The 27,889-nt window shown below is 42.3% G+C and overlaps 4 protein-coding genes across 7 annotated transcripts; 1 reads left to right on the top strand and 3 right to left on the bottom strand.

The window, feature by feature from the left end:
* Positions 1 to 232: 232 nt before the first annotated feature.
* Positions 233 to 8,024, bottom strand: olfml2ba (olfactomedin-like 2Ba). 2 transcript variants are annotated; one of them, XM_030049439.1, is made up of 8 exons: positions 7,652 to 8,024; positions 7,227 to 7,490; positions 6,813 to 6,920; positions 5,972 to 6,139; positions 4,647 to 4,872; positions 2,953 to 3,999; positions 1,707 to 1,883; positions 233 to 1,448 (listed from the first exon to the last, which is right to left on the bottom strand). In XM_030049439.1, exons 1-8 carry the CDS (start codon positions 7,817 to 7,819, stop codon positions 835 to 837), a joined length of 2,772 nt encoding a protein of 923 aa, XP_029905299.1. In that variant the 5' UTR covers positions 7,820 to 8,024; the 3' UTR covers positions 233 to 834. The 2 variants fall into 2 exon arrangements, with proteins under 2 accessions (XP_029905299.1, XP_029905300.1); XM_030049440.1 differs by having other exon boundaries at positions 7,227 to 7,419; positions 7,652 to 7,715.
* A 477-nt stretch (positions 8,025 to 8,501) lies between these two features.
* LOC115357859 (torsin-1A-interacting protein 2-like) lies at positions 8,502 to 14,863 on the bottom strand. The gene is made up of 9 exons (XM_030049611.1): positions 14,696 to 14,863; positions 13,411 to 13,495; positions 13,182 to 13,295; positions 12,969 to 13,055; positions 11,932 to 12,042; positions 11,731 to 11,802; positions 10,583 to 10,756; positions 10,234 to 10,479; positions 8,502 to 9,934 (listed from the first exon to the last, which is right to left on the bottom strand). The coding sequence occupies exons 2-9, from the start codon at positions 13,430 to 13,432 to the stop codon at positions 9,171 to 9,173; spliced, it is 1,590 nt and encodes a 529-aa protein (XP_029905471.1). The 5' UTR covers positions 13,433 to 13,495; positions 14,696 to 14,863; the 3' UTR covers positions 8,502 to 9,170.
* On the top strand, positions 14,824 to 20,343 carry LOC115357860 (torsin-1A-interacting protein 2-like). Of its 3 annotated transcripts, none has more exons than XM_030049613.1 (8): positions 14,824 to 15,076; positions 15,786 to 15,935; positions 16,031 to 16,207; positions 16,925 to 17,020; positions 17,112 to 17,249; positions 17,851 to 17,967; positions 18,059 to 18,109; positions 18,210 to 20,343. In XM_030049613.1, the coding sequence occupies exons 1-8, from the start codon at positions 15,004 to 15,006 to the stop codon at positions 18,983 to 18,985; spliced, it is 1,578 nt and encodes a 525-aa protein (XP_029905473.1). In that variant the 5' UTR covers positions 14,824 to 15,003; the 3' UTR covers positions 18,986 to 20,343. The 3 variants fall into 3 exon arrangements, with proteins under 3 accessions (XP_029905473.1, XP_029905472.1, XP_029905474.1); XM_030049612.1 differs by having other exon boundaries at positions 14,825 to 15,076; positions 18,056 to 18,109; positions 18,210 to 20,342; XM_030049614.1 differs by having other exon boundaries at positions 14,826 to 15,076; positions 15,813 to 15,935; positions 18,056 to 18,109; positions 18,210 to 20,342.
* A 1,943-nt stretch (positions 20,344 to 22,286) lies between these two features.
* LOC115357939 (uncharacterized) lies at positions 22,287 to 27,005 on the bottom strand. The gene is made up of 12 exons (XM_030049698.1): positions 26,904 to 27,005; positions 26,568 to 26,704; positions 26,291 to 26,385; positions 25,449 to 25,950; positions 25,151 to 25,240; positions 24,910 to 24,954; positions 24,715 to 24,789; positions 24,425 to 24,516; positions 24,273 to 24,331; positions 23,035 to 23,199; positions 22,494 to 22,537; positions 22,287 to 22,391 (listed from the first exon to the last, which is right to left on the bottom strand). The coding sequence occupies exons 1-12, from the start codon at positions 26,995 to 26,997 to the stop codon at positions 22,287 to 22,289; spliced, it is 1,503 nt and encodes a 500-aa protein (XP_029905558.1). The 5' UTR covers positions 26,998 to 27,005.
* Positions 27,006 to 27,889: the final 884 nt, after the last annotated feature.

The following is a 27,889-nucleotide window of genomic DNA, read 5'->3' as shown; positions in this document are numbered from 1 at the left end:
TCACAACAGATTGAGATCGCTCCCCTGAGTATTTCCTGCTACAGTAACTTGTCCTAGGTAACAAAAAAATTACAGGGTGGAGTAATCATTCTGCATATTTCTATACTTGTGGGTCCCCTTTCTAATCTGTATCTGGCAGTCCTCAGATTGGATTACTGCGACCCAGGAGGTAATTACAGCCGCTTTGACTTCAGCTGTGAATTAACCCAACAAAGGAGGTTTTTCGGTTAGTATTTTCAGACCTTTATTGCAGTCTCTTCCAAACAGTACAGTCTCGTATGGAGGGAGTAAGTGCTTTCACAAGATAAAGGTCGACAGCTATCTGTGACATTACCGCAATGATATCACCACACAGAGGACCTATGGCATATGTACAAGGATGGAAAGAAACTGTAATATAAAAATAAAATGTATAAAAAAAAAAGCACATGGAATGACAATTTCTCCATGAAAATTGTATTACTGAACTGTTTTTTTCTTCCATGTAAATTACAAGTGATAGCTTTATTTGACCCAAGCCTTGCTGTGGACTTGCGCTGACATCTTTTATACATTCATGTACCTCTCAAGGCTTTATTTTACAGTATTACTGTATATACAGTACAACGAGCTGCGTTGACTGAAGTATGAAGTTTCACGGTTTCATTTGTTTCAGGTACAGAGGAAAAAATAATTTGTTGAGAGAACAAACATCCAAAATGCGTATTCCTAACCAAGACAGGTTTATAAATGGTAGTGAATCACAATACACTGATGGCCATGTGGACTGGTCTACAATCCACTTTAGCTCATAAAATCATTTCACTTTGTCACAGAACTACGGTTAAACCCTCACTAGGGGTCTACATAGGCGAACTTGATGTTGTATGTGACTTGGTGTCCATGGTCCCACGCATACAACAGCCCCTCCTTGGGGTTATAGTCGATCTGTGTGATGTAGGTGTAGTTGTTAGTAAAGGGCATCCTCGGAGTCATCTGCGTGTTGGTGTGCGTGTCGAAGGCGTACGCCAGGTTGGTGTCTCTGAGGTTGTAGTTGTCAACAGCATACAGGACGCCGCACACGATGAAGCAGTTGCCGTAGTGGTTCCGCCTGAGCCCGGTTCTCCAGGTGGTCTCCCTCTGCATGCTGAGGTCCGAGGGGTTCAGCCGAGTCAGGACGATCACCTCCTGTAAAAAGCCCTCGTCGTCGAGCGCGGGGTAGATGATCCACAGGCCGCTCTCGTCCACCGCAAAGTCTATGTCCGAGTGGCCGCGCCATTCCCACGGCGACGACGACTCTTCGAACACGACGTCGTGCAGCATGGTCCAGGCGGCCACGTATCGCCGGCGCAGGTCGTATTTGATGATGTCACGGGAGAAGGCGCGGTTGTAGTAGAAGGCGCCATTGTACACCACGTGGCCTGTGCCGATCCAGTTGTAAGGGAGCTTGTAGGAGTTGGTGAAACGCCCTAACAAGAAAGAATGGAGGAGCAGGAGATTGATCAAAAGCACACAAAAGACTCAACAACATATTGTTTTGATAGGAAACATTGTGATTTTATATACTAGTTACACCAACAAGAAACCTGTTTCCAATCAATTCTTTTAAATTCAACATGTAGGGAGTAAACATGTCAAATTTCTTGTATGTGCAAATTTAGGTGGCCAATAAATTTGATTCTGTTCATCTTTTTATAAGTAATTTTGACTGGAGTGACCACCCTTACCTTGTTTGAACACTGCCATGTTGCGAAACTCCAGGAGGTTGTTCCCATAATAGTAGTTTGTGACGTAAATCTTGTCGTCGTTAGCCTTGGGATCTTTCATCCATGCTCCCTCGTTTCTGCCATAGGTGTTGTGAGTTATCGGATCTGAGATTGATGACAAAGTGTCCTTGCATTCCCCTGGGAAAGACCCAAACACTTATGAGACAGGATCTGCTAACAACTTAACATTATCCAGACTCGCATCAAATAGTGTTTGTGAATAATTACTGGCATTTGTTTTGATTGTCTTGAATCATGGAATGGGTGCGGTCGCTTTGTAGGACAGAGCAATGACTCAAAGAAATCACGGTAAAGTGTGTTTAATACTTTCTCAGAGCGGCAACTTGCCTGACTACCAGCATTGCTAACTTGTGATGATATCAGCCCCACCTATCTGGTACATCGAGCATTTTGAAACAAACATCAAAGTGAAGTGAAATGTAAGATCTGTGAGGGTTTTCTGGCGATATTTTGGATCCCAAGCAGTCATTGCTGTCGTCCCAAAGATCACTCAGCAAAACAGTGAGTCCATCACTCTGATGTTGCTTTCCTTGAATTTTCTGGCAGTGAAGTGTGAGTTTTGGTCAGTAGAGCTCGTTTATTTGTCTCCTAAGTGAGTGGTTTTCAAAGTGGGTGTCCTCAGCAGAATGAAGACTAATTTCCCTGCAATTTGATTCACTAGAAATGGACATCAAAACAATTCAACTTTTTGACACCTGCTAAAAATTTGCTTGATTCCTTTCAAAAACATGGGGAAAACAGCAATTAGCAAGTCAGAGAAAAAATCCTATTGGAATTAGCGAGGGGAAAAAAAAACAAACAAGAAAATTACCAGAAAATGTGCTGAAAAAAATTACAAGAAAAATAGCAAAAAATATATATTTTTAAAAATTCTATAAAACTACTATCAAAATTCTATATTTAAAAGTCAGATCAGAGATGCTGGATCAACGTCAGATTTGTTGTCTTCAAATGCTCGTGAGTGACTGACAAACATTTAATACTGAACACAAACCAAAATATCTCTCGACATAAGGCTCCCTATCACTGCTGCTTCTAGAAATGTACTACTACTGCTGGGTATCTGTTGATTAACCAAACAACAACATTTCTCTCTGGGATTATCACCCATACATATGGCATGTGTCATCTTTCCCTCGTCACACATAATAAATATTCAGCTATCATCACGGACAAACCAACTTACCTAGTTTTCTTCGTGCTCCTTCCTCATGACTTTGCACTGACTCTGCCGGTTCTGCCTCTGTCTCCTCTGGCTCTTCCTCATCCCAGCTGATTCTGTACTTGCGTTTGCCTGGGGCAGTCTGTGTGGTGGTGGTGGTGGTGGTGGTGGTGGCTGAAGTGGTGGTGGTGGCTGAAGTGGTGGTGGTCACAGGTGTGGAGGAAAGTGGGGAGGTTTGAGGAGAGCGTGTGGTCAGTCTTTGTGTAGTAGGAGCCACAGTCAACCCAGAGAAAGAGGTGGATTCAGTTTGTTGTTGTGGTGTTGGCGTGGGGGCGGCCTGTGTTGAGGTAGCTGCTGTGGGGGTTATGGATGCTGAAGTTGGAGCAACAGTGGTCAGGACAGTTGTTGTAGCCATTGTGGTGGTGGGCGACACCCCAATTGTTGTGTGTTGTCCTTGTGTGCTAGACTGTGCGGCGGTACTGCCAGATATGGTTTGCGTTTTCTCTTTCCTTTCCATGGTAACGGTTTCCATCACAGTGATTGATGTCTTAGGGGTTGTGAATGTTGTTTGGGTCTCCTTTGCTGGTGATTTTTGGGTGGTTGTGATTGTGTTCATGGTAGTTTTGACTGGTTCCTTTGTGGTGATTCTTGGGGAGGTGCTGGCCGGAGTGGTCGTCATGGGAATCGGCCATTTCGTGTTTCTGGTATTGATCTGGCCAGTAGACTGATCTACAGTTGAATGAGTGTCTGTGGTCCTGGGTGTGGACAGTCCAGCGGTGATGCCAGACACTGTGGATGCTGCGGTGCTCGCAGTTGAAGAAACACCTTCTGAGGTCGCTGCCATGGAGTCGGGGGATTCATTCAAAATTCTTGTGGCAGATTCTATTTGTTCAATGGTCGCTGATTGGCTGGTCCTCTTGGTGTCGCTCACTAGACCCGGTGTCTTTGGTCGAGGTGCTCGTGGTCCCGCCCCGGGCTTGAGTCTGGAAGGTGGGGCTCGGTGCATAAGGAGATGCTCCTCAATGAAGAGGTTGACCGGGCCGTCGCCACTGAAGCCATGATACTCAAAAACTGCAGAGGGAGAGGAAAACATCTGGTGAAACATTCTGAGGTTCATGAGAATCTGACAGTCATCAGAAAGAAAATACAAATCAAGGAAGTTTGTATAATACACCATCTCTGGCCACACAACCAGAGGGGACTCCTATAGCTCTACCACACAGAAATGAGTAAGTGTTCGAAAAGCTTCTGTGATGTACCTTTAAAACTTGACAGACAGCTGAGATCAGCACTGTGCTCTAAGTAGATTCTGACATCCCAAAACATCAGTCAGTATCCTACGTTAAAAACAGCAGAGTTTGAACATATTTAAGAGAAAGCTGAGGGCAAAAGCTTAAGACATGGTGCTCTCAGCTTTCACTTAGTGCACCACGTGTCTCTGTGAATTATCTTTTTAGATTGTACTCTATTTTTTAACTCTGATTGTTGAAAATATTTTCATAAACTGGTTTTGTTTTGTTTTCAAACTAAATGGCCTGTTTTCAACTCCAGCTATTATGGTCAATCTTACCTGCACTCATTTTTTTTTTTTTTTTTTTTTTTTTAAATAATCTACATCAAGTGTCTTGGATTTTCATTCCTGGCACAAAATATAGTCTATAAAATATTACTGACTGAGTGCTTGGTTGGTATATTTGTGGAAAAGGGTTTGTACTTACAGTTTTCTCCAGGCTCCCCGTCATCAGCAACCATTGGATCTGGTTCAGATTTATAGAAAGTCATTCCTCTGATGATCATGCCATTGCTGCCAGTCTTCGTCTGGGAGCCCCCCTTGTTTGTCACTTCCTGGGGAGTGACCTCAGGCTCCCCCTGGACGGTCTGCGCAGGAGCATCCATCTTTCGGAAGGACTCATCTCCCACAACAAACTTCTCCTCATACTTTTCCTATGGCCGAACAAATAAAGGCATATAGATTTTATTAGTGTAAAAATGAAAAGTAAGCATTACGACAATACCACCTTACCAATATATTCAGTCAGTATTTCCCCTTTAATAAATAGCAAACATTGGCCTGTCATGCAATCCATCGATATGAAATTCCTCCCTGACCAACTACATAAAAACAATTTCCCTGGCAACTGCTAACCCTAAAAGACTTAGTCTGACTTAGACTTGGTTTTGCAGTGGTCTAAATGCTGTTTCAGAGGGGTTTCCACATAAGCAAATATACATTTCTGGGAGTAAACACTGAATATTTGTCATTCAGCTGCCACAAAGCATTGGCAATGTGCAGCTGCAGTATAATAATTTCTTCAGCATTGCACAAATCTATTCATCAAAACCCTTCTATGCAGTACCTATTAAACATGCCGTCCTAATATCTTTTGGCAAACACAGTTCATGTGTTGATTCTGTCGGGGCTGTTCTGATTGCTTGCAATGTCCTGGCAATTCTTTGAGTTTGGATGGAGACGTGAGGAAAAGTGAAATTGAACCCTAAGAAATGCTCTGGAGAGACACGCTGATGCACTGAATCACTTGCACGTTAGGTCCAGGTCCACCCAACTCTGCTGGACAGGATCCCCCATTTAGATGAAGACTGAAATGGATCAGGGCCCAGCGGTGCGAGGCGTTAGCTGCAGCCGCTGGTCTGAGGTCGCTAACATCCACTCTGATGTGAAAAACCCACTGGGCCTGCCAAACCTTACCTCAGCTCTTCGTAATTATGCATTCTTGATCCTCAACCCTACTGTCACTGATTTTATGAAGGACAGAGGTATGGAAAGAATGCATCATTGTTCATTTGGTTTTGTAGGAACACAAGACTTTGGCTAATAACAACTGACCACACAGAGCTGAAACATGTGGATTTAATAACTTCTTCTGAACTCGTTTCTTACCTAAAATGTCCATTTTCTCTTTGTGAGAGATGACCTACTTTTTAAAGCTGCTGTAAATCACATTGTGGGATACATTAAGCACAATATCAATAACGATAATGTCTGGTGCTTTGTCACACTGCAAACAGCGATGTCTCTTCTTACCTCTGGGTTTTGATAAGCTGCCGCCTTGTTACTCAGCTCACTGAGTCTCTTCTTCTTCTCCTGCCGAAGGTGGAGAGAAGGGGTGGGTGGGCTCTCTGTCACCTCTAACTTGATAGGAGGGCTCCTCTGGGGCTCAACCTCATCACTGGTGTTTTTCAGAGACACCACCTTCATGTATTTATGGATATAGATATATAGAAATAGACCACTGTAATGACTGGCAGTCATGATAAATGGCATGAGTTTGACAATGACCAGTTTTCACGAGCCAGCTATATGCAGGACATAGTCAATATTGTTATCTAACATGATGTTATTGGTATGAAATAAGCTGTGCACTGCATTTTAAATGAAATACAGAAATGATGTTTTCTTGCCCCATTATAACAGATCATTTCTGTTCTTTCTTTCTTTCTTTCTTTTTCAAACAACTAGTTAATACTTGAGGCAGATATTAACTTCCACATGTGATGGAGAATCTGAACACACCTCCCAGGTCTGTCAAGGGCAGCTGGCTGAGGAAGTCAGAAAAACTGAACCTCTAATAAAGTGGATAATTGTCCCGGGAAAGTGTTTCATTGGACCCATGGGTACCAACTGACTCCACATGCCAATTTTGGACTCCCTGTTTAACGGCCCAAGGTCATGCAATTTACAACATAAACATAATGAGTGGCTTGGGACTTTTTATTAAATAGGAGGCAATTTGCAGATTAGACAAATAACTATCTGTCAGTGCATACACACGCTTTTTTCAATCTATCCAAATGTTGGCCTAAATCCTATATGCCCGTGGCTGGTGCACATATTATGGGCTGCAAATGGAATGGCCCATTATTACCTTTTCGATGTGCTCCACGCGATGAACGAGCTTATTAGTGATGGAGTGCAGCTTCAGTAAATCCATGCCATAGAAGGATCCCTCCAGCAGCTCAAGGATGGTGGAGAGCTAGAATGATCAAGTGGATTCCGTCAAAAGGATTCACCAATTCAAAACATGCCATCAGTATAATATCCCCAGCCCATCCAAATATAGTGTGAAAGCATCCAGTTTTTGCGTTGTTATGGATACAGTGAGGGGGAGTCCTTGGTAAAATGTGCTTCATATGCCCCCATTGGTCCACGCGCCGCCACCACGGTCCCTCTATGAATGAATGAGCGAGGAGAAGCCTTTACTGGCTCTGGATAACGATGGCAGATGGTGACAATGCTCGTTGGAGGCTCTGCTAGGACAAGGAGGAGGATGTCACCTCACCTTGACATTTTCTTTCCCGGCTTCCCTAAGTTTTTTCAGCCTGAACTCTCCCTCGCATGGGTTGACTGCTGACGGAGGAGCGATGCAGGCGCACTTGCACTCGGGTCCAGACGTGATAGTCTCCACTGTGTAGAAGTCCTGCGCAGTTGCGCTCCCTTCTTCTATCCGCCGACAGGCGCTCCTGCTCAGGGGTCTGACAACACATTTACAGCGACAGTCAGAGCCTTCCGACAGGGCTTTCACTTTGTCATAATCACCCAGCAGCTACAAAGAGAAGAGCACGGATGTATTTTCCACCACGCACAATCAGAAACGTTTGAATTTTTACGCATGGTAACAATATGAAAAATGGCCACATAAAACAGCAAAAGTGAACTTAACAAAACAAACAAACAAAAAATAACTATGAAAAAGTGTTTGCCTACCTTAGAGAGAATATTCTCCTGGTCATCAATCTCCTCCTGCAGACTGTCATGTTGCTCTGCCTCTTTTTCAGGTTGTGTCCCCTGTTCCGCAGTCCAGTTTTTTGGCGCAGCAGAGCACCATGCAAAAAGCGCACAGCACGTTACACAAATAATACATATTTTATCCATACTGTGAGGCTCGCAGAGCGCCCTAAAGTTTATTAATTCTCTTTGTTAAGCAGGCACAGCCTGTCACTAATTAATTTAGCCGCTTCGATAATTTCATAGCCTATCTTGCCTACAAAGCTACGCAAGTATGTCCAAAAATGCCATGACACCACGAGGTTTAAGCTTGCGGTTTGGCATCCTTTGTGGTCGTACTGAAAATGAATCAGTGTGTGGAGGGAGACACTGCACTCAGGCTGGGAGCAGGCGCTGTCTGTCCACACTGCATCTGCTGCTGGAGGAGCGGGGACAGGAGGCGGAGGACCTGACGAAACTGGCGAGGAGGAGTTCAACCAATTCAAGCGCTCCCTCTGTACGGCTCAGCACACAGAGGGACCACATCACAGCACTTCGGATGCACCCAGGGATTTTCAGTTGATACGTTCCCATAACGCAGAAACACACACAAACCTAATTCTACATCTACTTTTTTTTTAGATTTCACTTGAAATAAATACCATATATAACTCCCGCTCAAACACAAACTGGCTGCAGGTCGCATAGTATTTAATATGGAGTGCTGCTGAAGCGCACTACTAAAGCAAGCTGGAGAAACTACTGTCCATAGTCGAGGCAAAGTTTTGCTGTTAAGAATGGTTTTGCTGCCCTCTAGCAGAAAAGGCGTTATATTACAATCAAGCACAACAAAAATTTGCAAGTTTATTTGCATTTTAAGGCACATTTTATTGATGCATTTGTTTGCTTCTGTTATCACTGTGATGGTGAACTATATATTACTTAAATTAAAACAAGTTTTTATAAAAGATAGGCTAATTGGTGTCGCAGATAATAGATTTTCAGAGAAAAATCTGGCTTATTACAAAACAATCACATCCTGTGTGCTGATCCAAAAAGAACGGTGTTAACTCTTTGTGATCAATGCCATCCATACAACAAAAGTCTACCATTATACTTTTAAGCATACAGCAGTTATCAGAAATTTTAAAAACAAAATCCACATTTACACCATATGCAATCATTTTTCTGAGCTCACTTTACCATTTTGTAAATTTAAAAACATGGAATTAAAATGTAAAGTGCAAGAGCCAACTTTGTTTTGTCAAAAATTTCGGAGATCAATTTTTTAAAAATCTGTTGCATGCTAAATGCCCACAGACATTTTTACAGAGATATCTCGCGGCATGATGTTGCTCCTCCTTCTTAGCCTTAAGTGAGTAATATTATATACCATATACCCATGAATCATATCACTGAAGCTAACCTGAAGATGACTGTAAGAACCCTGGGAAGGATCTGATGCACAGGCAAAATTTGGTGCATGAGCATAAATTCAAACAAAGTCTCTTTATGTCTCTTAACATCCATCATGTTCTATCCTCTTCTCTGATGCAACAGGCAGAATGAGGTGGGAAATGCGGCTCCATAGTCCACCATACTTGTCAAGGTCCATCCTGTCAAAAGCAATGGTGTGGCTGGAGGAGAGGAACTTTTTTTTGAGTTGGTCGTCCACCATCTCCTCCACAGCACTCAAACCAAGATGTGCAGGAAGCTCATCTTCTCCCCCCAGCAGCACTGTGAACATCAGAGACGTCTTCTTGTAAGCAGCGTTTTCATGGTCACAGTAGCGATAGAAGATGAGAGTGGAGGCTGGAGGCAGCTCGTCAAAGCGGTGCACGACAGCCACGGGCTTGTCACCTTCGAAAGCTGCCCGCAGCTGGCTGTCGATGTCCAGCTTGACCTGGTCGCTGTCCTGGTTGGCTTTACTGGCTCCGTCGATGTGGAGGACAGAGGAGTTGAGGGCGGCAGAGAAAGCGGAGGCCAGGGCTTGAGCCAGGCAGTGCAGCGTCCCCTCAGCTTTAGTGCCAGCAGTCAGGATCAGGCTGACTGGCTCTGTGGGCTGCGCCGTCTGGAGGTGCCTCGCCAAGTGAATCCTGCTCCTCCTCCACAGCTCAGAACGCTGGCTGGGGAACTGAGTCTTTACTATTTCCAACTCCCTGAGGAAAATGTCTACCTGCCGCACATCTTTCTTCTCAGGAGGAGTCTCAGACTGGTAAAGATGGTGCAACAGGACAGAGCAAAGTGCTACAATCACAACTAGCATCCAGTATTTTACATTTGCTATGGAGAGAAAAAGACATAAAAAGGTAGATGTATTTAATAATGCATGCATGCTGGCACACAACACTTATTAACTTTATGTAATCCAATGGTAATCTATTAAGTCTCAACACACTGTACTGTTATTAAAAAAACTGAACTGATATTAGATCTTGGTTAAGTCTGGTAATGTTATTTGTAGATTTTTCTAAAAACCTTACTGTCTACTAATCATCTACTGGTAACCATGACAGCCAAATCACAACAGTGTTGGCAGAACAAAAAGGGCAAAACATGTACAGAAAAGATAACAGAGGTACCTCCAGGAATTCCAGTTGCCTTTAGAGCTGTAGATTCAGGGGTCTCCTCTTTAGGGGTCTCCTCTTTAGGGGTCTCCTCTTTAGGGGTCTCCTCTTTAGGGCCAATGGTCTGTGCATCTCCACTATTCTGTTCTTCTTTCTCCTTCTTCACAGTGTGTTTCTGGCCATGTGTCTTAAGCAGGGACGCTGTGCTATTCTTGACGTCCTTTGCCAAGTTAGGAACGTCTCCCACTACCCTTGAATCCTCTGGCCAGCAGGGAAAAGAAGAATCAGAAACAGAAGATACAAAACAGAGCCACTGAGGGGGGGAATGGTATTGCGTCCTTAAAATAATGAATGTAAAACTGACCCTCTCTCTCTCCAGTAAGTGTGTCATCTCCGCTCTGTGGCTCTTCATTTACGTGAGCTTCCTGACCATCTACATCGTCTGGTGCTGTCTTCTCCCCATTGTGGTCTCCTCTGTCATTCAGGGCTGGTGAGGGGCTCCTTTCTCGTCCTTCCTTCTTCCCACTGTGGTCTTCTTCTGAGGTAAATGGTAAAGAATATAACTTCCACAACAAGCAAAAGATTATGTAGATCAGTGACACTGCATGTGCATTTTAAGCACAATTAATTGGTGCAGTGCAATGAGAAATGCATTTTCCAATCTCACAGCTCCGTTTGAAAATGGGAATGTTATTATAAAGTTAGTAACCCTAGAACCATAAATAAAGAAATACAATCAGTAATGAGTCCATTACTGATTGTATTTCTTTATTTAGCTGCACTAAGGTTCTTGAATCAAAAAGATTTATACCAATATATTTAGCTATTCTATTCTTGGGGAATGATGTAGTAAAAACACATCAAAAACTAGTGCAATCAAAACCCATTGAATTTTTAATTGAAGAGTTGCCAAATTTCTTCACAACTAAATTCTTCTCATTCCGACAACATACTATCATGACTGGCTATCGGTGTTAAGAGATTCAACGGTTGAGAAACATCCCTGCCTAGCTGCTAACAGAATCAAACTATTTTAGATATCAATACTATTTCCCAGAAAAAAATACATAGAACAAAAGACTTAAATGGACAGACAAAAAGTACAAGTGCTGGCCTGTGTGTGGCTGAGTGAGACAAATATTGAAGCAGAGGTAACAGGACAGAGCAAAGTGCTACAATCACGACTAGCATACAGTATTTTACATTTGCTATGGAGAGAAAAAGACATAAAAGGTAGATGTATTTAATAATGCATGCATGCTGGCACACAACACTTATTAACTTTATGTAATCCAATAGTAATCTATTAAGTCTCAATACACTGTCCTGTTATTAAAAAAAAAAAAAACTGAACTGATATTAGATCTTTTTTAAGTCTGGTAATGTGATTTGTAGATTTTCTAAAAACCTTACTGTCTACTAATCATCTACTGGTAACCATGACAGCCAAGTGACAACAGTTTTGGCAGAACAAAAAGGGCAAAACATGTACAGAAAAGATAACAGAGGTACCTCCAGGAATTCCAGTTGCCTTTGAAGCTGTGGGTTCAGGGGTCTTTTCTTGAGGGCCAATGGTCTCTGCATCTCAAAACAGAAGCACTGTTAGCAGCTGCAAACAGAATCATCTGGATCTTAAAAAGCTGTCAAGTAATGATACATTGAGTAAAAATGTGCCAACAACTCCGCTGTTAGAGACAGGATTAGAGAACTCACCTGAAAAGTCATCAGGTTTCAGGGCGTTTCCTCTGTGATCACCATGACTTCTGTCATTATGCTCAGCACTGCAGCTCTTCTCCACATCAGGCTTGTTGTCCAAACCTCGACCTGACAGCCATGTGAGCGACAGTGTGACTGAACTCATGTTTGCATTCAGTGATTTCACTCGTATGTTGTGACACTGCTGAGATGAACACTGCTCAGGCTTCAAATGATGTTGCCACCCAACACTGGCATCCGATGTTGTCACAATGTTGAAATTAAGTCGAAATGTCGCCTCAAAAGGTGACAACATAATTTCAGCATTGTTGTGACATTACATGTATCATGTTTTCAGTATTAACCTGTAAGCATTTTGCCAACATTGTCACAATATGTGCACTTTAGCTGTTATCACTTCCATTCCAGAGCTAGTATACTGTTGACTGCATGTTTTGAGTTTCCCTGCATGCCTTTGCAACACTCACAACCTGCTGCTTTCATCTAAGGACTGCTTAAACTGCCCTGGACTAGGCCTGAATGATATATTGTTATCACATCACTATCTAGACATGAACATGCACAATATTAATCTCTCAAAAGGCAATGATATGGACGATATCAAATATAGGGTTAGGGTTTGCCAAAGACAGTGATTGGTCTGCATTTTTTACATCCATCCACATAGCCCAAGGTTAATGAATTTCTTTTGTGAACACAGGATAAGTAAGCCTGGAATATCCTTAGCACGGGGCTTAAGCAGGTGCAATGAGATATGTCCCCTTGTCTAAATAATTTTTTTTTTTAGTTAATTACATCAAGTGCACAAAGAATTTGATCTCTTTAGGTACTTACTAATCAGTTAGTACAATATATAATATATAGCTACGCAGGTGCAGGACAAAGCATAACAAGTCTTCATATACAGAGACGAGACGAGACATACTGTGAGAACTAAACATTGACACACTATCCAACACCTCCAGCAGCCACAACCTGGCTACGTAAGACTCTGTAAATGATGGAAATAAGGCTTTGAGATTATGTTTCCTCACCTTCAACTTCAGTCGGCTGCGTGCCTTGGGTGCCGCTGATTTCAGCTCCTCCGTCTGCAGGTGTAGGCGGTGAATCCGAGTTTATTACTGCAAAACAGAAACCATAATAGTTAAATGTTGCTGCTGGAACACATTCCTTCGAGGCGCCTTGCGGGGGATAACTGCTCAGGATTCACCTTGTTTGAACGCCAAAGAAGTTGACAGTAACTTTACCTTTAGACTGTTCTTCTGTTACATCCCCTGCACAGTCAGTCTCCTTCAGTTTGGACTCGTCACATGCTGGATCCTGACTCAAGCTGATGGATTGGGTGCTGCCTACCTTCAAGTCTAATTCAAAAATAAATCAAATAATTAACTGTTATAGCTGTTCACATTTTGGAAATAGAGCAGTCATCACATTGTAAAGCCCATTAACTGACATTTGATTGATGTGTTTCATTACCTGCTGTGTCCTGCTCTGCCATCTCTTCTGGTTGACACACCTTCCTTCGTTCACTCGATTCGACTGGATTTCAGGGCCTCTGGAGCTGCATTATTACACATTATACATTATTATTATATTACTATAGCATTATAATATTTAACCCTCCTGTTACCTTCAAATTCATCTGCAATTTTTATCAATTTGATCCCAGCAATTTAAATCCCAGGGAAATTATTTTAATAAAGTTACCAAGTTTAGTGTCAGGTGCTTTCTGTGTCTTTTGGATGACCTAAATAGCTCTTTAAATAAAACATAACCCCCAACTCACCCTCCATTATACACCAAAGTTACTGTAGGAATCATGTTTCTCCTTCCCAAATGCAACATTAACTATCAGTGGATCTCTGAATACTACAGGTGTGATTAGGTTAGGTAAGGGCCTTAAGGCAGAGGGAAGTTTGCAGAAGATTAGTTCCTCGGTTGTCATCCAAAACAACTAAAACAAATGGTAAATGGAGTGCATTTCTATAGCGCTTTTCTAGTCTACTGACCACTCAAAGTGCTTTATAATGTTTGCCTCACATTCACCCATTCACATTCACACACTGATGGCAGAGGCTACCATGCAAGGTGCCAAGCTGTCCATCAGGAGCGGTGAGGAGTTCAGTGTCTTGCTCAGGGACACTCCGACACACCCTGGAGCTGGGGATCGAACCGGGAACCCTCAAATTACCAGATGACCTCTCCACCTCCTGAGCCACGCCGCCCAGATAATGTGTGTAAAACATAGATATTTCGCGAAAACAAAAACGATGTTTGCCCATATTGTGTCATGTCATATTGACGCCAAAGATAACAGGAGGGTTAACAGGAGGGTTGATGTGAACTGGTTCAGCCACGACCACAGCTACATTTGTATTCAAGAGAACAAGCGGCTCCATCTGCACTCACACGAGCTGCGAGCACCTGAGGCAGTGAACACACTGGGTAAGCTGGTTTACAGTACAAGCTAACTAAGCTAGCTGGACTGCTGGCAAGTTTAGCTCAATAGTTGCAGGTCTAATGTCAGCGGACGTTGTGTAAATCGGCTGCTACTGAATTGAGAAACAAACTGGCATAAAATGACCGAGTTAACTAGTGAGTCGTGAGAGCTGGTTAGCTGAAGTAACTCACTGTGCTCCTAAAATTAGCCCCCAGTTAGCAAAGCAGACCCCTTCATCCGAAATACACGGCAGCCGGCCACAGAAACACCGATTTACTACTTAATGAACACAAATAACGTAACAAGGACGTAATGTATTACCAAAGCGGCTCCTTCAAATCACATTTCCGTAGACTTTGACACCTGCAGTGTTGACGTTGTCTCTTCGTGTCTCACACGGATCGACCCGCGGTCGGACGGAACCATTAATTTTAGACACGCTCCCTTCGTCGGAGCTGTGGGAGGTGGTACGTGTTTCCGGGCTCAAACGGCGTCCTGTCACAAAATATTTCCCCTAACAGTTACAGGGAAGTGTGTGTCTGGTGTCTTGTTGTAAAGACGATGCTTCGGCGGAACATTTAGTTAATATTATTTTTTTTGGTCGCAGTTTAGGCGCTTTATAGTCACAAATGGAGGTGGATGTTTCCGGCGAGCACGCGGCTCGCCCCACGCGGCGCTCAACAAGGAAGTCGGCAGCTAAAGGTGAGTGACAGTCAGCTAGCTTAAACCAGTCTGCACTTTCTGTTTCATCTGTACCATGACACGGTGAGGGTGCGGCATCGATTCATACAAGTATCGCGATTCTATCATTTATTTGTTTGTTTTACGATCTTCTCCGATCATTTTCTAGGCGCCGATTCTGTCGCTCCAAAGTTATTATACATTTTGGCGAGGGACAGTTGGCACGCCTGTTTTCAGAGGGGTCCCTTGACCTTTGACCTCACGATTTCTGGATGAAAATGGGTCTCGCCCTTTGCGGACATGTCCACTTAATCCTAATCGCACGCATCTTGGGGCACAATCCATGCAGTGCCAATGTGTTCTTTTGTCCTGCTGTAAAATGGTGTATCTGTGCATGCTAGGGCCTATCAAATTGCAGTACTTGTAGAATCGCAATGCATATTAAATTGGCACCTAAGTATCGTGATAGTATCGAATCAGGAGATAAGCATGTCACCCCAGAATGACAGAATAAATAGATGAGTAAATGATTATTATTATTTTAGTGACAAACGTCTGTAGACAAGCATTTCTGAGTAAATGTTAACTAACGTACTGACGTTTGTCTTATTTGTTACATATAAATATTGTATAATGTTTTTCCTCCTCAAAGATAATCGCATATGTTGTTTTGCCCAATAAACAATTATCAAAATCTTTCCAACATGTCATACTTTATGGGCTGTCACAGAGCCGCAACCATTTTCTTCCTCCTCAGCGCTGAATGTGGAGCTGACACCGAGGGGACCTCTAAAGAGAACGAGACGGCGGGCAGAGAACCAAGTCCCACCTGCAGCGGTCAACGGCTCCAAAGATGAGGAGAACGCCTCAGAGGATGAAGGTGGGACGCTTTAACGAGCAGCGGTGGCTTTGTTACATCACACTGAGTGTTTCGGTTAAGGCAGTGCAAACAACTTCTTTCCCTGTTTCACTCAGACTCTCCCAGCAAGAAGAGTCGACTGGAGACTGAAGGGGAGGTGGCTGACAACGGCATCGACGAAAATGAGATGGAAGTCCAGGAAGCGGATGAAAATCTGGAGAAAAATGAAGATCAGGAGATGATTTCAGAAGAGGCTCCTTCTCAAAATACTCATCAGCAGAAGCCGTGCCCAGGTTAGATGTCACTTCTTGTTGACATTTCTGTTTCTAAATCACATTGTTGTGTATCCCTCATGGGTCAAAAGGTTTAAAACCCTTTTGGCTGCATATTTAAAATGTCATCCACATCCACATTGCCTGTCTATCTGTTATGGTAAACCTGTGATCAGACTGTTGGCTGCATGATATGGACAAAATTTTATCCCTCGATATTTATGCCAAATATCTCAATAGCGATATGACATACAATATGAGTATGGGTTGATGGATATTTGAAATTGAAAGTGTAGCAAGAGTGAAATTTAAGCATTCTTAAAAAAAAAAAAAAAAAAAAAAGGCAGCATAATAATACCAAATGTAGAAAATGCAGTTACTTCACAAAATATTTTTTTTGATCAAAACAGATCAATCACAGTCTTGGCCCAACCCTAACTCTAAATTTGATATCATTCATATTGATGCCTTTTGACATATTAATATCTCACATATGATAACGATATATCATTCAGCTCTACTAGCCGCCTTTCAGCATGCAACCCTAACCCTAACCCTAACCCAATGCAGTTATTAAATGATGTTTTATGTGCCAAGTCTCAGCCAGCGCGTGCAAGTGTGATCAAATAAGAAAAGTCATACCTGAGTTATGAGTTAAGACATTTTTTATACGGTGTTGTTTATGTCAGTGTCATAAGACAAGTCATTGCCATCTGCTGCCCCCTTGGTTTGAAACAGGCCCGTGTGGCGACAAAGTTCCCCGTGTGATGTTGGAGCGCTATCCACCCGTTCACGCTGAGGATCAGGACACAAACTGGACGAGACCCCAGAGAGGTAAGGCAGCACCTCATCCTCACTGACATGAGTGTTGGATAATAATGATGCTCTTTATACAGCTGCTCTCCTCCTGTTTGTTTGGTTTCAGTTCAGCCATCACGGAAAGAGCAAGTAGCCTCCAACAAGTCAGCTCCTCAGCTCAAACAGCCCGAGAACAGGCATGTGGCAGCGAAACCCATCATCACCAGTGCGGCACAATACAACCCCAGGATCCCGTATAGTGCAGGTAGATGGTGATTTTATTTGGAAAGATTTTGGAAAAAACTGCCTCGAGAAGTGAGTTCTAAAGTTCAATTCCAGTCAGAGCTGAATGATCTATAGGCATATTACTGTCAATAAATATTAGATGAGCAGCAGCTGAAACAGTCAGTCAAGTCTGGAATTGTATGACAGGAATTGCAATTACCCTAATTTAGAAAACAGAATTCTGAATTTTATTTGAGAAGCATAGATATCTATATATATATATATATTTTTTCCAGGTGTTCACATCCTGCCATGTTGGAGTTACGTCAAACTTCAGCTCTGAGAAGTTTTATGCACTTGTTGATCAGTTTTGGTTAAAATTTGGTTTGGTCAATAACAGCTGCACACACTCCCTTAACTTTGCTGTGACATTAGTATTGAAGATGAATGATATATATGTATGACTATTTCATGTAGCACAACACTTGCAATAGTCTGCACCTGTCTGTATGTCACGTCATGTCAAGAGGATTTCATAACAAAAAGTTTGATTTCTGATGCCCGCAATATTTCAGCAGTTACAGTTGAATGAAGCAATGCGCAAAACTTCACAGTAATAAGCTGCTCTGCTCCATCTTTAGTTATTCACAGGCCGAACCGTGTCTTAAGGCCATGTCCCCTCACTGAGGTCACATACACAACAAAGCATGTGACTGATGTTCCTATACAGAAGCAAAGTCTTCAGCAGAGACGACAAGGTATTAAGCCTCACTTGATTATTACAGTTATTAATGTTTTATTTAGCATTTACATCCTGGATTTGTGTTTGATTAGACTCTCTTTTAGCAGGGAAAAAGACGTCTGCTGTTATCAAGGGAAGTTCTGGTTTTTCTTCTGGAGGTAAGCTATGACTATTTAGATCTAAATACACAGCTTTTGTTGTTGGTTTTTTGCCTACACTTCAATATTGTCAGTGCTGAACGGTCTTGCGTTGTTGCAGGACGCATGCGCTACCTGTGGGGATTACTGCTCCTGGTGTTGCTCAGCTCTGCCGTTCTTCTGGCGTACAAGAACGTCCCTGCATTCCAGAGGCAGAGTGGTGCCGGGTTTTCATCTCGGTCTGTGAAGCCAGGAGTGTTGGCAGCTCAGTTATCTATTCTGGAGACTCAGTTCCCCAGCCAGCGCCCTGAGCTGTGGAAGAGGAGCAGGATCCACCTGGAGAAGCACCTCCAGACGGCGCAGCCCACAGAGCCAGTCAGCCTGATCCTGACTGCTGGCACTAAAGCTGAGGGGACGCTGCGCTGCCTGGCTCAAGCCCTGGCTTCCGCTTTCTCTGCCGCCCTCAACTCCTCTGTCCTCCACATCGACGGAGCCAGTAAAGCCAACCAGGACAGCGACCAGGTCAAGCTGGACATCGACAGCCAGCTGCGGGCAGCTTTCGAAGGCGACAAGCCCGTGGCCGTCGTGCACCGCTTTGACGAGCTGCCTCCAGCCTCCACACTCATCTTCTATCGCTACTGCGACCATGAGAACGCTGCCTACAAGCAGGTCTTCCTGGCCTTTACTGTACTGCTGCCACAGGAAGACGTGGAGGGGAGTCTACGTGATGTGGAGGAGAAGGTGCTCGACTATGTCCAGAGTAAGTTTGTTAGCCCCTCCAACCAGACTGGATTCAACAGGATGGACCTTGACAAGTTCGGAGGACTGTGGAGCCGCATTTCCCACCTCATCTTGCCTGTCACCACTGAGAGTGAAGTAGAGTATAAGGGATGCTGATGAACTGAAGCGGCATCCCACAGGAAGTCAGGTTATGTGTTGGGACCAGCCTTGTCTGTTCTGACACTGTGAAGGAGCTCTGGAGCAAAGGGTGAGCTACAATTCTCCCTTCTTTGTCATAAACTTCACACACAGACTTGGTGTTGAAATTTGAAATTTGACGGGTTGCGTGTCCCCCTCTGAGGATACAGTATGCTCATGAATCCAGTGTTCAGATTCAGTCCAGCTGCTTCTGGTTTCACGGCGGCAAAACTTGGATCAACAGAACAAATGTCAGGACTAATATTGAGGACAGATGAAGTCGTTTCACTTCATTTAGTTTCAGAGTTTCCTTAGATTTTGTGTTTATATTATGCATTGAACCTGTTTATTTGTTCATTTTTGTCCATTGCATTGTACCGATTTACAAATTGGAAGCACCATGCTCAGCAGCACTTCACATCTCAACTATAGCAATTACCCAGACCTGGATGACACTGGTACCTCGTTTAATTTTCTGTAAACTGCTCCATTTAAGATGAAAATCCATGTTTGCTGTTATTCAGTATCAAATCTCCGAGATGACTGTAACTGATGTTCTGTATATTTCTGTTCACGTGTCCCCATGAAGATGTCTAAGGTGTTGTTTCATTCCCTTTTCTATGTACACAGTTGGATTGGTTTGCACTAAAATTCTACTGACATTTGCTTTAATTATCTAGCTTCTCGAGGGATTCTTATTCTTGATGGTGGGAATAAGTATTTTCTGATCCTTCATTTGGTTTGTATCTGTGTATTTGTAATATGAAATCATTTCCTGCATTGAAATGTTTTTAGACAGCTGTATATATTGAATATAAAAAAAACAAAAAAAGTTTACTTCTCTGTACCTGTTTTCAAGGAACCACTGAAATTAATTTTCAGTTTGGCTTTTGATAATGAAAGTCTTTTTTTAATATGTATTGTTAAGAAATATATATAGTTTCTCACAAAGTGAATGTGAATTTGAAAACGGATGCTTTGGCTAAAAACAAGTCAGCAAGTCACAAATTGTGCCTTATGTATTACACACTTGTGATAAAGATGAATCGCTGAGTAATTTTACCGATTAATCCTTAGCTCTCGGCAACATTCAGAGGCAAAACAAGGTTTCTTGTTGGGCTGATGGATCACATTCATATTTAAATTTGGGCTATAAAATAGCTTCAATATATATAGCATCATTTCTTAGTTTCCACCATTTTGATCTGTTTCTTTTCATTCCTCTCATATTATCATTTTAAGATGAAGTTTATTTTGGTTATATGAATATCTGTGTGTAATTTCAATAAAGTTTATTTTGTTAGCTTGAACACAAGTTTTTATAACCCCGGGCTGCGTGTCTTTTCTTTGTGCTTAGGTTTATGGAAGATAAAAAACTTCACCACTAGGTAGAGACATTATATCATATGTAGCTGACTGTAAGCCTTTGGCTGATCTCAAAATCATTTCAGCAGCTAATGGCAGACGTACAGTGAGGTAGTTTGAACTCCCTGTGCTGGGTTATTTTTGACAGCCAGTTTCAAAGTGATACTGAAAGTGAAATCATCTGAAAGTCTGTTCACCTCATTCACCTTGGCACCATGTTTGGTGAACTGACGGCGTGTGGGGGATCAGACGCAGAGGTGCCTTAGACTCACGACGTCAGTTCACCAAACATGGTGCTAAGGTGATTAAGTGGAATTTCCTCAGTAGTTATCAGGTTAAGAAAAACAAAGATATGAACCTATTGGGTTAAATGATTTACTAAGTGACGATGATTTATGCCTCTACAGATTTGTGTTATGGGTGTGTGTGACCTATTTCACCTGGGATGTGGCTGCATGAGCTCTAAGTCCAAAGAACCAGAAATAATAACAAGATAAATGATAAGATTAATTTTCAACAAACATTTGTTTGATTGTTTAATGTTTATGTTCAATGATGAGGCATACATACATATCCTGCTTAAATATTATCCAGCTGATTCACAGACAAAGGTTAAAAATTGATTCCAGAACAGATCCTCCTACACCCATCATGGCTAAAATGCAGTGCTGTTTTACTTGATGATTATGAATAAGGTAATGAAAAAATCAGTGGCAAATACAATTACAATCGAAACCTTTTCAGCCTCAACACAAGTGTAAAATTTGTAGTAAGACTTTGTATCAAAAGCTTGACCACTTCAGAGTAGAATAAAACAAGAAGAATGAAACAAGTCAAAGCTAAATTAGAGGGAAGTGAGTAAATGGCAAGGGTTCATTGTAGGAAGTTCAAGAAAGTTCAATAAATATGGAAAGGTCAAACTGATATTTTAAACACATTTTAAAACACATTTAAGACACAATAGCAGCAGCCAATTTCCACAGCCCTGTTGTCAAGGCGGTTTGCACAGAGCTGACAGCAGACACGACTGGCTAAACAATCCTTACATATAGACACTCCAAGTTCGTATCTTTTCAAAATACTAGAAAGTCTTGTGTAAAAGCGCTCACACTTCTAAACATGTTTTGTTATCCTTACACACTGAACTGTAAGCGTCATCATGACTACAGACAGCCCGATGTTTGAGGTCAGTAGACCAACACAGACTGTCTGAAGGGGCCGTTTATTTCCTGGGAAATTAACAAAAAGCAAGTAAACACCCTTTCAGGCGTGCCCTCCTTTGTTCGGGCTGTATAATAAACTTCAGTTAACTTTGAACTCAGGACTTTGTTGTAACTGTAGTGAGAGAACGGGCAAGTGCTGCTGCTGAGTCTATGTTGAATGATCACTTGTGTCTCAGTCCAGGTTTAATATTAACTCTAGATTTTCCTGTAACAGGCACAGGCAGAACGTACCTACAGGTTTCTCATGACTGGCTAATGGGATGGGAGTGCTACTCTGTTCATACCTTGCCTATTGTTAATGGTTAAGTATTATGTATTAGAGACTTATTTGACTGACAGTTGAAGTGTGATCAGTGTCATGTGGCTTGCTCCTGCCTGTTTGTAATGATTCATATCAGAGCATGTGGTTGGCCTGTCACCATTCGTTGGTCTATAGGGATTGTTTTGTCTTTATTAAATTGTTCTATGTTTTCCCATATACTATGTTTTACCATATACTGGTGGCTACTGTCCTGCCTTTGTTAACAGGCGAAATCCTGTTAACAAAAGTGGCAGCATAAGGCCATCCTGCAGACCCCAAGGAGGAGGTTTAACACACAAGACACACTTGAAAAAGAAAGACTATGTTTTTTCTGTACAAAAAGAAAAAAAACTGTAGTTTGTGACAGCCTGCTGTGAGCGTACATTTCATATCACGAAAATATATCAAAAATGAGAGCTACAGTGAAGCAAACGCTTCCGATGTAGAAGATGATAAACACAGCGAGGCTAATCTGGTCAGCCACACCGAGCTTCGTCTGAAATTCAGAGTTGTAACAAAAAACAGACATCAGTTTGCATTTTGACAGAAAATGCACCTGGATGAATTGTTAAATGTTTATTAGAGTTAACACACTCACCATTTCCCTTTTGCGCTTCCACTTCTCAGCGGTATTTGAAGTCCCTGCAAGAGAAAAAAAGTGACAGGTGTTATTATGTATATATATATATATATATATATACACACACACACATACACACACGCACACACACACATTCAGTGTGTTTTCAGTTGATCAGCATGAGGAGGAGGTGTGAAGCTGTTATTGCTGCAAATGGAAGTTCCACACGCTACTAAGGTCCAGTAGAAAATGAATAAAAAATTGGTCGCTTCCCACACAATTACCGGTGTCACTCATTCCAGAAATGCAGGATCCTTACAAGTTGTATCTCATTGGAAAGAGGACGAATCAGGCTTTACAACGGTATAAGATACAACACTATTGGGTATAAATAAAGGGGAGAAATTATAGACTGAAAAAGCAGTGCAGAACTTTTTTTTGCCTAGTTTATATATATATATATATATATATATGTGTGTGTGTGTGTGTGTGTGTGTGTGTGTGTGTATTTTAGCATTCACCGAAACAGCACTCACAGAAAACACCACCCTTAATTTACCTATCTTCTTTCTTTTCAGTATTGTTTGTCCCCAAATATGGCGTATGAAGACGCAGATGAAGAATAGGACCCTCCACGCAGTGTACCCAGCCATCACTTCCTGAAACCAAGGTTCCGGCGTCTTGATTTTATGAATCACCTCAAAGCCCGTGAAGATGGCAGCAACTGTTTGTAAGACAGAGTTGGAAACAACCTTTTAGTATTAGACAGATATTGGCAAGGTGGGAAATGTCTAGTCCTGTCTGTCTTGTTTTTAGGAGGCAGTCTGTTAACATTTTACAATACGGGTGCACTAATATTGATTCATGAATGCTAACTTATGCACAGATCATCATGAATTCATGTTTGACTGATCATGATTTCAGGCGTCTAACTCAGTTTTATTGTGAACTGTTGGTCATACTGATCAGCATCTGTTTTAAGAAATCATTAGCTACTGATTGATTTGCTCACTATTAACTCATTCTTAAGTGCATATGATTATGGTTATTGGTTTTTATACTGCCTGACAGGCCACACATCCTCACTAATGTCAGAGGTCTGAGCAATTTACAGCTTTTACTATCACTGAAATACTGTACCAGGCATCATGTTCTCAGTGTCCCGCCTTTGAATCCAGAGTCACAAGCCCCAATCAGGAATATTCCTGTCCCGTGAACAACAACCCATTACATAATAAACAGATGTTCCAAGTTCATCTGGTGAGGTTGCAGATAGCTAGAAGTGAAACTATACTATGCCATTTATAATCTTATAATCTGCTTTTGGGCCCTAACCAAACATAACCATACCTGTAATAGTGTGAGAACCAGTGCAGTTCATGAATGTGAAATTTGGGAAATCAATAAAGAAATATAAATTACTGGGGTCAAATTGACCCCAACTGATAAAAAAGGTAAGGTAACAGGTGATGAAGGTAACATGAAGGTTAATGAATACTAGATTTTGATAGGGAATTAATCCATGATGGCTGACTTAAGTAATAGCTATTCCTATATGACCCAGTCTGTTAATCAGGTAGACTCGTCATTACTTGCTGATGCCATAAATTAATGCATGGCTTAGTTCTTTATGAGTCATATATTAACTCATGATGATTAGTTAAGCATTAATGAATGAATATTAGTGCACTAATATTGTAAAGTCATGCCAACAATCTCATCATTAAGACCAAATATATCCACCCTGAACACAAAAGCTAGTTGCTGTAGCCACTTAAATTTGATCAGTTTCCTTACTTGTAAAAATCTCATGGATGGCAGAAACCACTTTGACGGCAAAATCATGGATCTCCTTTCTTGAAAAAAAAAAAAAGAGAAAGACAACCATATGTTAAAGTTATTATTATGTAAAAGTCAAATTAAACATTCAGCCCGAAGCAGAGACTCACAGTTCATGACTGGGTCCAACTGATGAAATGATGAGAGACAGTTCTATGATAGTAAGGACTATCACCACACACACAAGGGCGATGAGAGTGTCCTAAATGTGTGTGCGCGCGTACACACACACACACACACACACACACACACACACACACACACACACACACACACACACACACACACACATACACACACATACATGGAAGGGAGAGAGGATGTTAAAACTGGCCCATCAGCACCATTTTGAGATAAGGCTAAAATAGAGAAGTCTTGCATGCTGATTGTTTACACTCACAGTACTGTATTTCCACACACAAAACAAGATCAAGGCGATGATCTCAGCTGCCAGACAAACCCCCATGCACAATATCTTGGGCACATACAAAATAAAGTATGTTTTCATTCATTTCATTAAACCAACATATTCAGTATATGGGTGGAGCAGACATGGTAGATAATGAGAAAAAACACTTTACAACTCATGTCTTACACAAAGCCAGCGAGGGGGAGGCAGTGTAGCGAACCATAACCGAAACTGGAGAGAGAGAAAAGTGGGATAGCCAGGCACAAAGATTCAGAGAGAGAGAGAGAGAAAGAGAGAGAGAGAGATGAATTTCTCTGGCAAAATATGTTTGATAATGAAAAGTGTCCATATGCTGCAGCTTCATTAGAACTGCTATGTAACAGCACTTAATGAGCGTAGAAAGTTGAAAAAAAAAAAAAAAAATTACCATGGTCACAGGGTCCACAGATCTGGTAAACAATAACGTCAGACCCACTTGGCCCTGAACAGAGAAAAGAGGAGTTTGAGCAAGTGTGTACTGCACCATCAGTATAAAGTTACACACTCAAAAGACAAACAAACAAACAAACAAAAAACAGGAGGGCCAGAACCTCCAAAAAAATTGCATGATTGATCCACAATATCATGATTTCTTTCAGTCTGCTGGTCCTCCTGTTTTGTTTTTGAAACATGAAATGGTTGGATTTCATACACTCATGCAGGAATTTCTGCAAAATGCCAAAAACCTTGCGGGGGTTGGGGGGAGGTGGTGGTGGCAGAGAAGTGTGGGAGACAGCTGATGTCACTGGAGCTGTGGTGGGGCTGGATGCTGTGGTGAGGCTGGATGCTGTAGTGAGGCTGGATGCTGTGGTGAGGCCGGATGCTGTGGTGAGGCCGGATGCTGTGGTGAGGCCGGATGCTGTGGTGGGGCCGGATGCTGTGGTGGGGCCGGATGCTGTGGTGGGGCCGGATGCTGTGGTGGGGCCGGATGCTGTGGTGGTGCCGGATGCTGTGGTGGGGCCGGATGCTGTGGTGGGGCCGGATGCTGTGGTGGGGCCGGATGCTGTGGTGGGGCCGGATGCTGTGGTGGGGCCGGATGCTGTGGTGGTGCTGGATGCTGTGGTGGGGCCGGATGCTGTGGTGGGGCTGGATGCTGTGGTGGTAGCTGGAGATTGAGTGGTTGTAGGTGGTGGAGGCTCAATGATGGTCGGTTCCCAGAACTTCTCATACTTTTCAAGAAATGTGACTCTGAAACATGCGAAATATGCACAGAGTTTAATGCAAACCACATTACCTCCACATTATTATGTTATAAAAACTAGGCCAGGTGAGGTTAGTTCTCGGAGGGGATTGTGTATCGTCATGGAGCAGGTACACAAAATGGGTCACATTGCAGTACTTTTCAGGGCATGAACATGTTAACAGTAACAGTTTTTAACAGGAACAAATCATCTTCACCATTGGATTGACGATGTGATGTGTCAACGTATGTCACACATACGTCTATTGGTTAAAGGGCAAAGACTTCATATCATATCATATATCATATATCATATCATATCATATCATATCATATCATATATGTAACCTGAAGATGACTGTCCTGGCTCTTGTCTCCCCTGCTGTCCAGTTAACGCTGATCTCATTCTTTAAGTCTTTGTTCTTTTGACTAGCAGCGGAGGCCTGAGGAGAAAGACAGCAGTCAAGATGGGTTCACGTCCAAAAGGAAGCTTGTGGCAGAAGTTCAACCCTAAGACTCATCTTCAGGTTCATTTAAATACATGAGGGAAAATGCATATCGAAAGGATGAATATTGCAAAATCTGATGTTACAGCTAATAATGAGAACACAGGACGGTAACATACTCTCAAACTATGGCAATCCAGGGTTCGAGTGTAGTCGTCGATCACGATAAAATTTCCAACAGCGTGGCCATCCGGTGTCTCCCGAGCTTCTACCATAAACCCCATGATTTTATTACCTGAGTTGCTTTTGAGATGAACTGAAAAATGGTTTGGAATTTCAGCAGGGGAGAGATGGAGAGACAGAGGGAGAGAGAGAAAAAAGAGAGAGAGAGGGAGAGAGAGATGCAAATAATACAACAGCATTGTGTTTAACAACATCAACACATGATCTGCAATGATGAATAAATCTAAAAAAAAAAAAAAAAAAAAAAGGGGGAATAAAAAGAGTCTGTGTACCTGTAATTGGCTCTCCTGCTTCGCCAGTTGTAAATGTAACCTGATACGGCAGGGGTTCATTTGAAGGAACAATGTCGTCATGCTGAGGCAACATTGAATCACAAGCCTGTGGGAAGTCACCTGATAAGAAGCCCATCACCTCTGGGATGATGTGAAGACTAATCAGAATGCAAACCCTGTGCAGAATCCACATCTGGAAAGAAATGAAATATTAAATTGCCATAAGCTGAATCTAAGCATCTCTTTCTTAGGTTTCTTCTAGTCTTGACTGTAAGACTGTTACCATGTGAGACTGTTACCATGATAACCTGCCAACAGACAGATGGGCACCCCATCAGTACCCACAACAAATTTGCGACTACACTGGAATGCTTTCACAGTGCAGCTGGACATTGATGACAGTTAAAACATGACTTTCCTGCTATTGGAATATAGGCATTGTTGCTTACAATTTCGTCTTACCTTAAAGTCAAGTTTATTCACACAGCCAAATTACAGTCTTAAAAAAGGCTTCCTCCCTCTTCCAGGACAGTCAGGCATGTAGTCTCCAGCACAGAGCAGTGCAACAACACAGCTGACTCATTGAGGAAGTAAAAAATGTTTCCACCCACAAACGCAACTAACATGATAAAAAAAATATAGTTATGTCTTGGTCTCTCACTTGACCAATACATCCTCACAGTGAATTAGTTGCCCAGTGACGTACATGTTCCTCTGTAACTGCTTCAGTCTTGCAAAGGAGAATTTACAAAGAAGAAGGGTTATTCCATAATCATGATTGCTCAAAGGAATGTTATCTCTGATTTACTGAATTGTGTGTCAGCTACCCCCATATACAAGAGAATATGATGTACCACTGCCCTCTGTTGGGCTTGCAGGCACTGATGAGCATGAATCTGTTCAGCAAATACAAAACCAATTCATGAGCTTGTGAACTGTTGGGAAAATATGTGAATGAGTTTGCGGCCCCCTCTCACTCAGCACAG

This window comes from Myripristis murdjan, chromosome 4 (assembly GCF_902150065.1).
Source record: "Myripristis murdjan chromosome 4, fMyrMur1.1, whole genome shotgun sequence".
NCBI lineage: Eukaryota > Metazoa > Chordata > Actinopteri > Holocentriformes > Holocentridae > Myripristis > Myripristis murdjan.
Note: the sequence above shows the minus strand (reverse complement) of the source record. Positions and strands in the feature narration are given on the sequence as shown.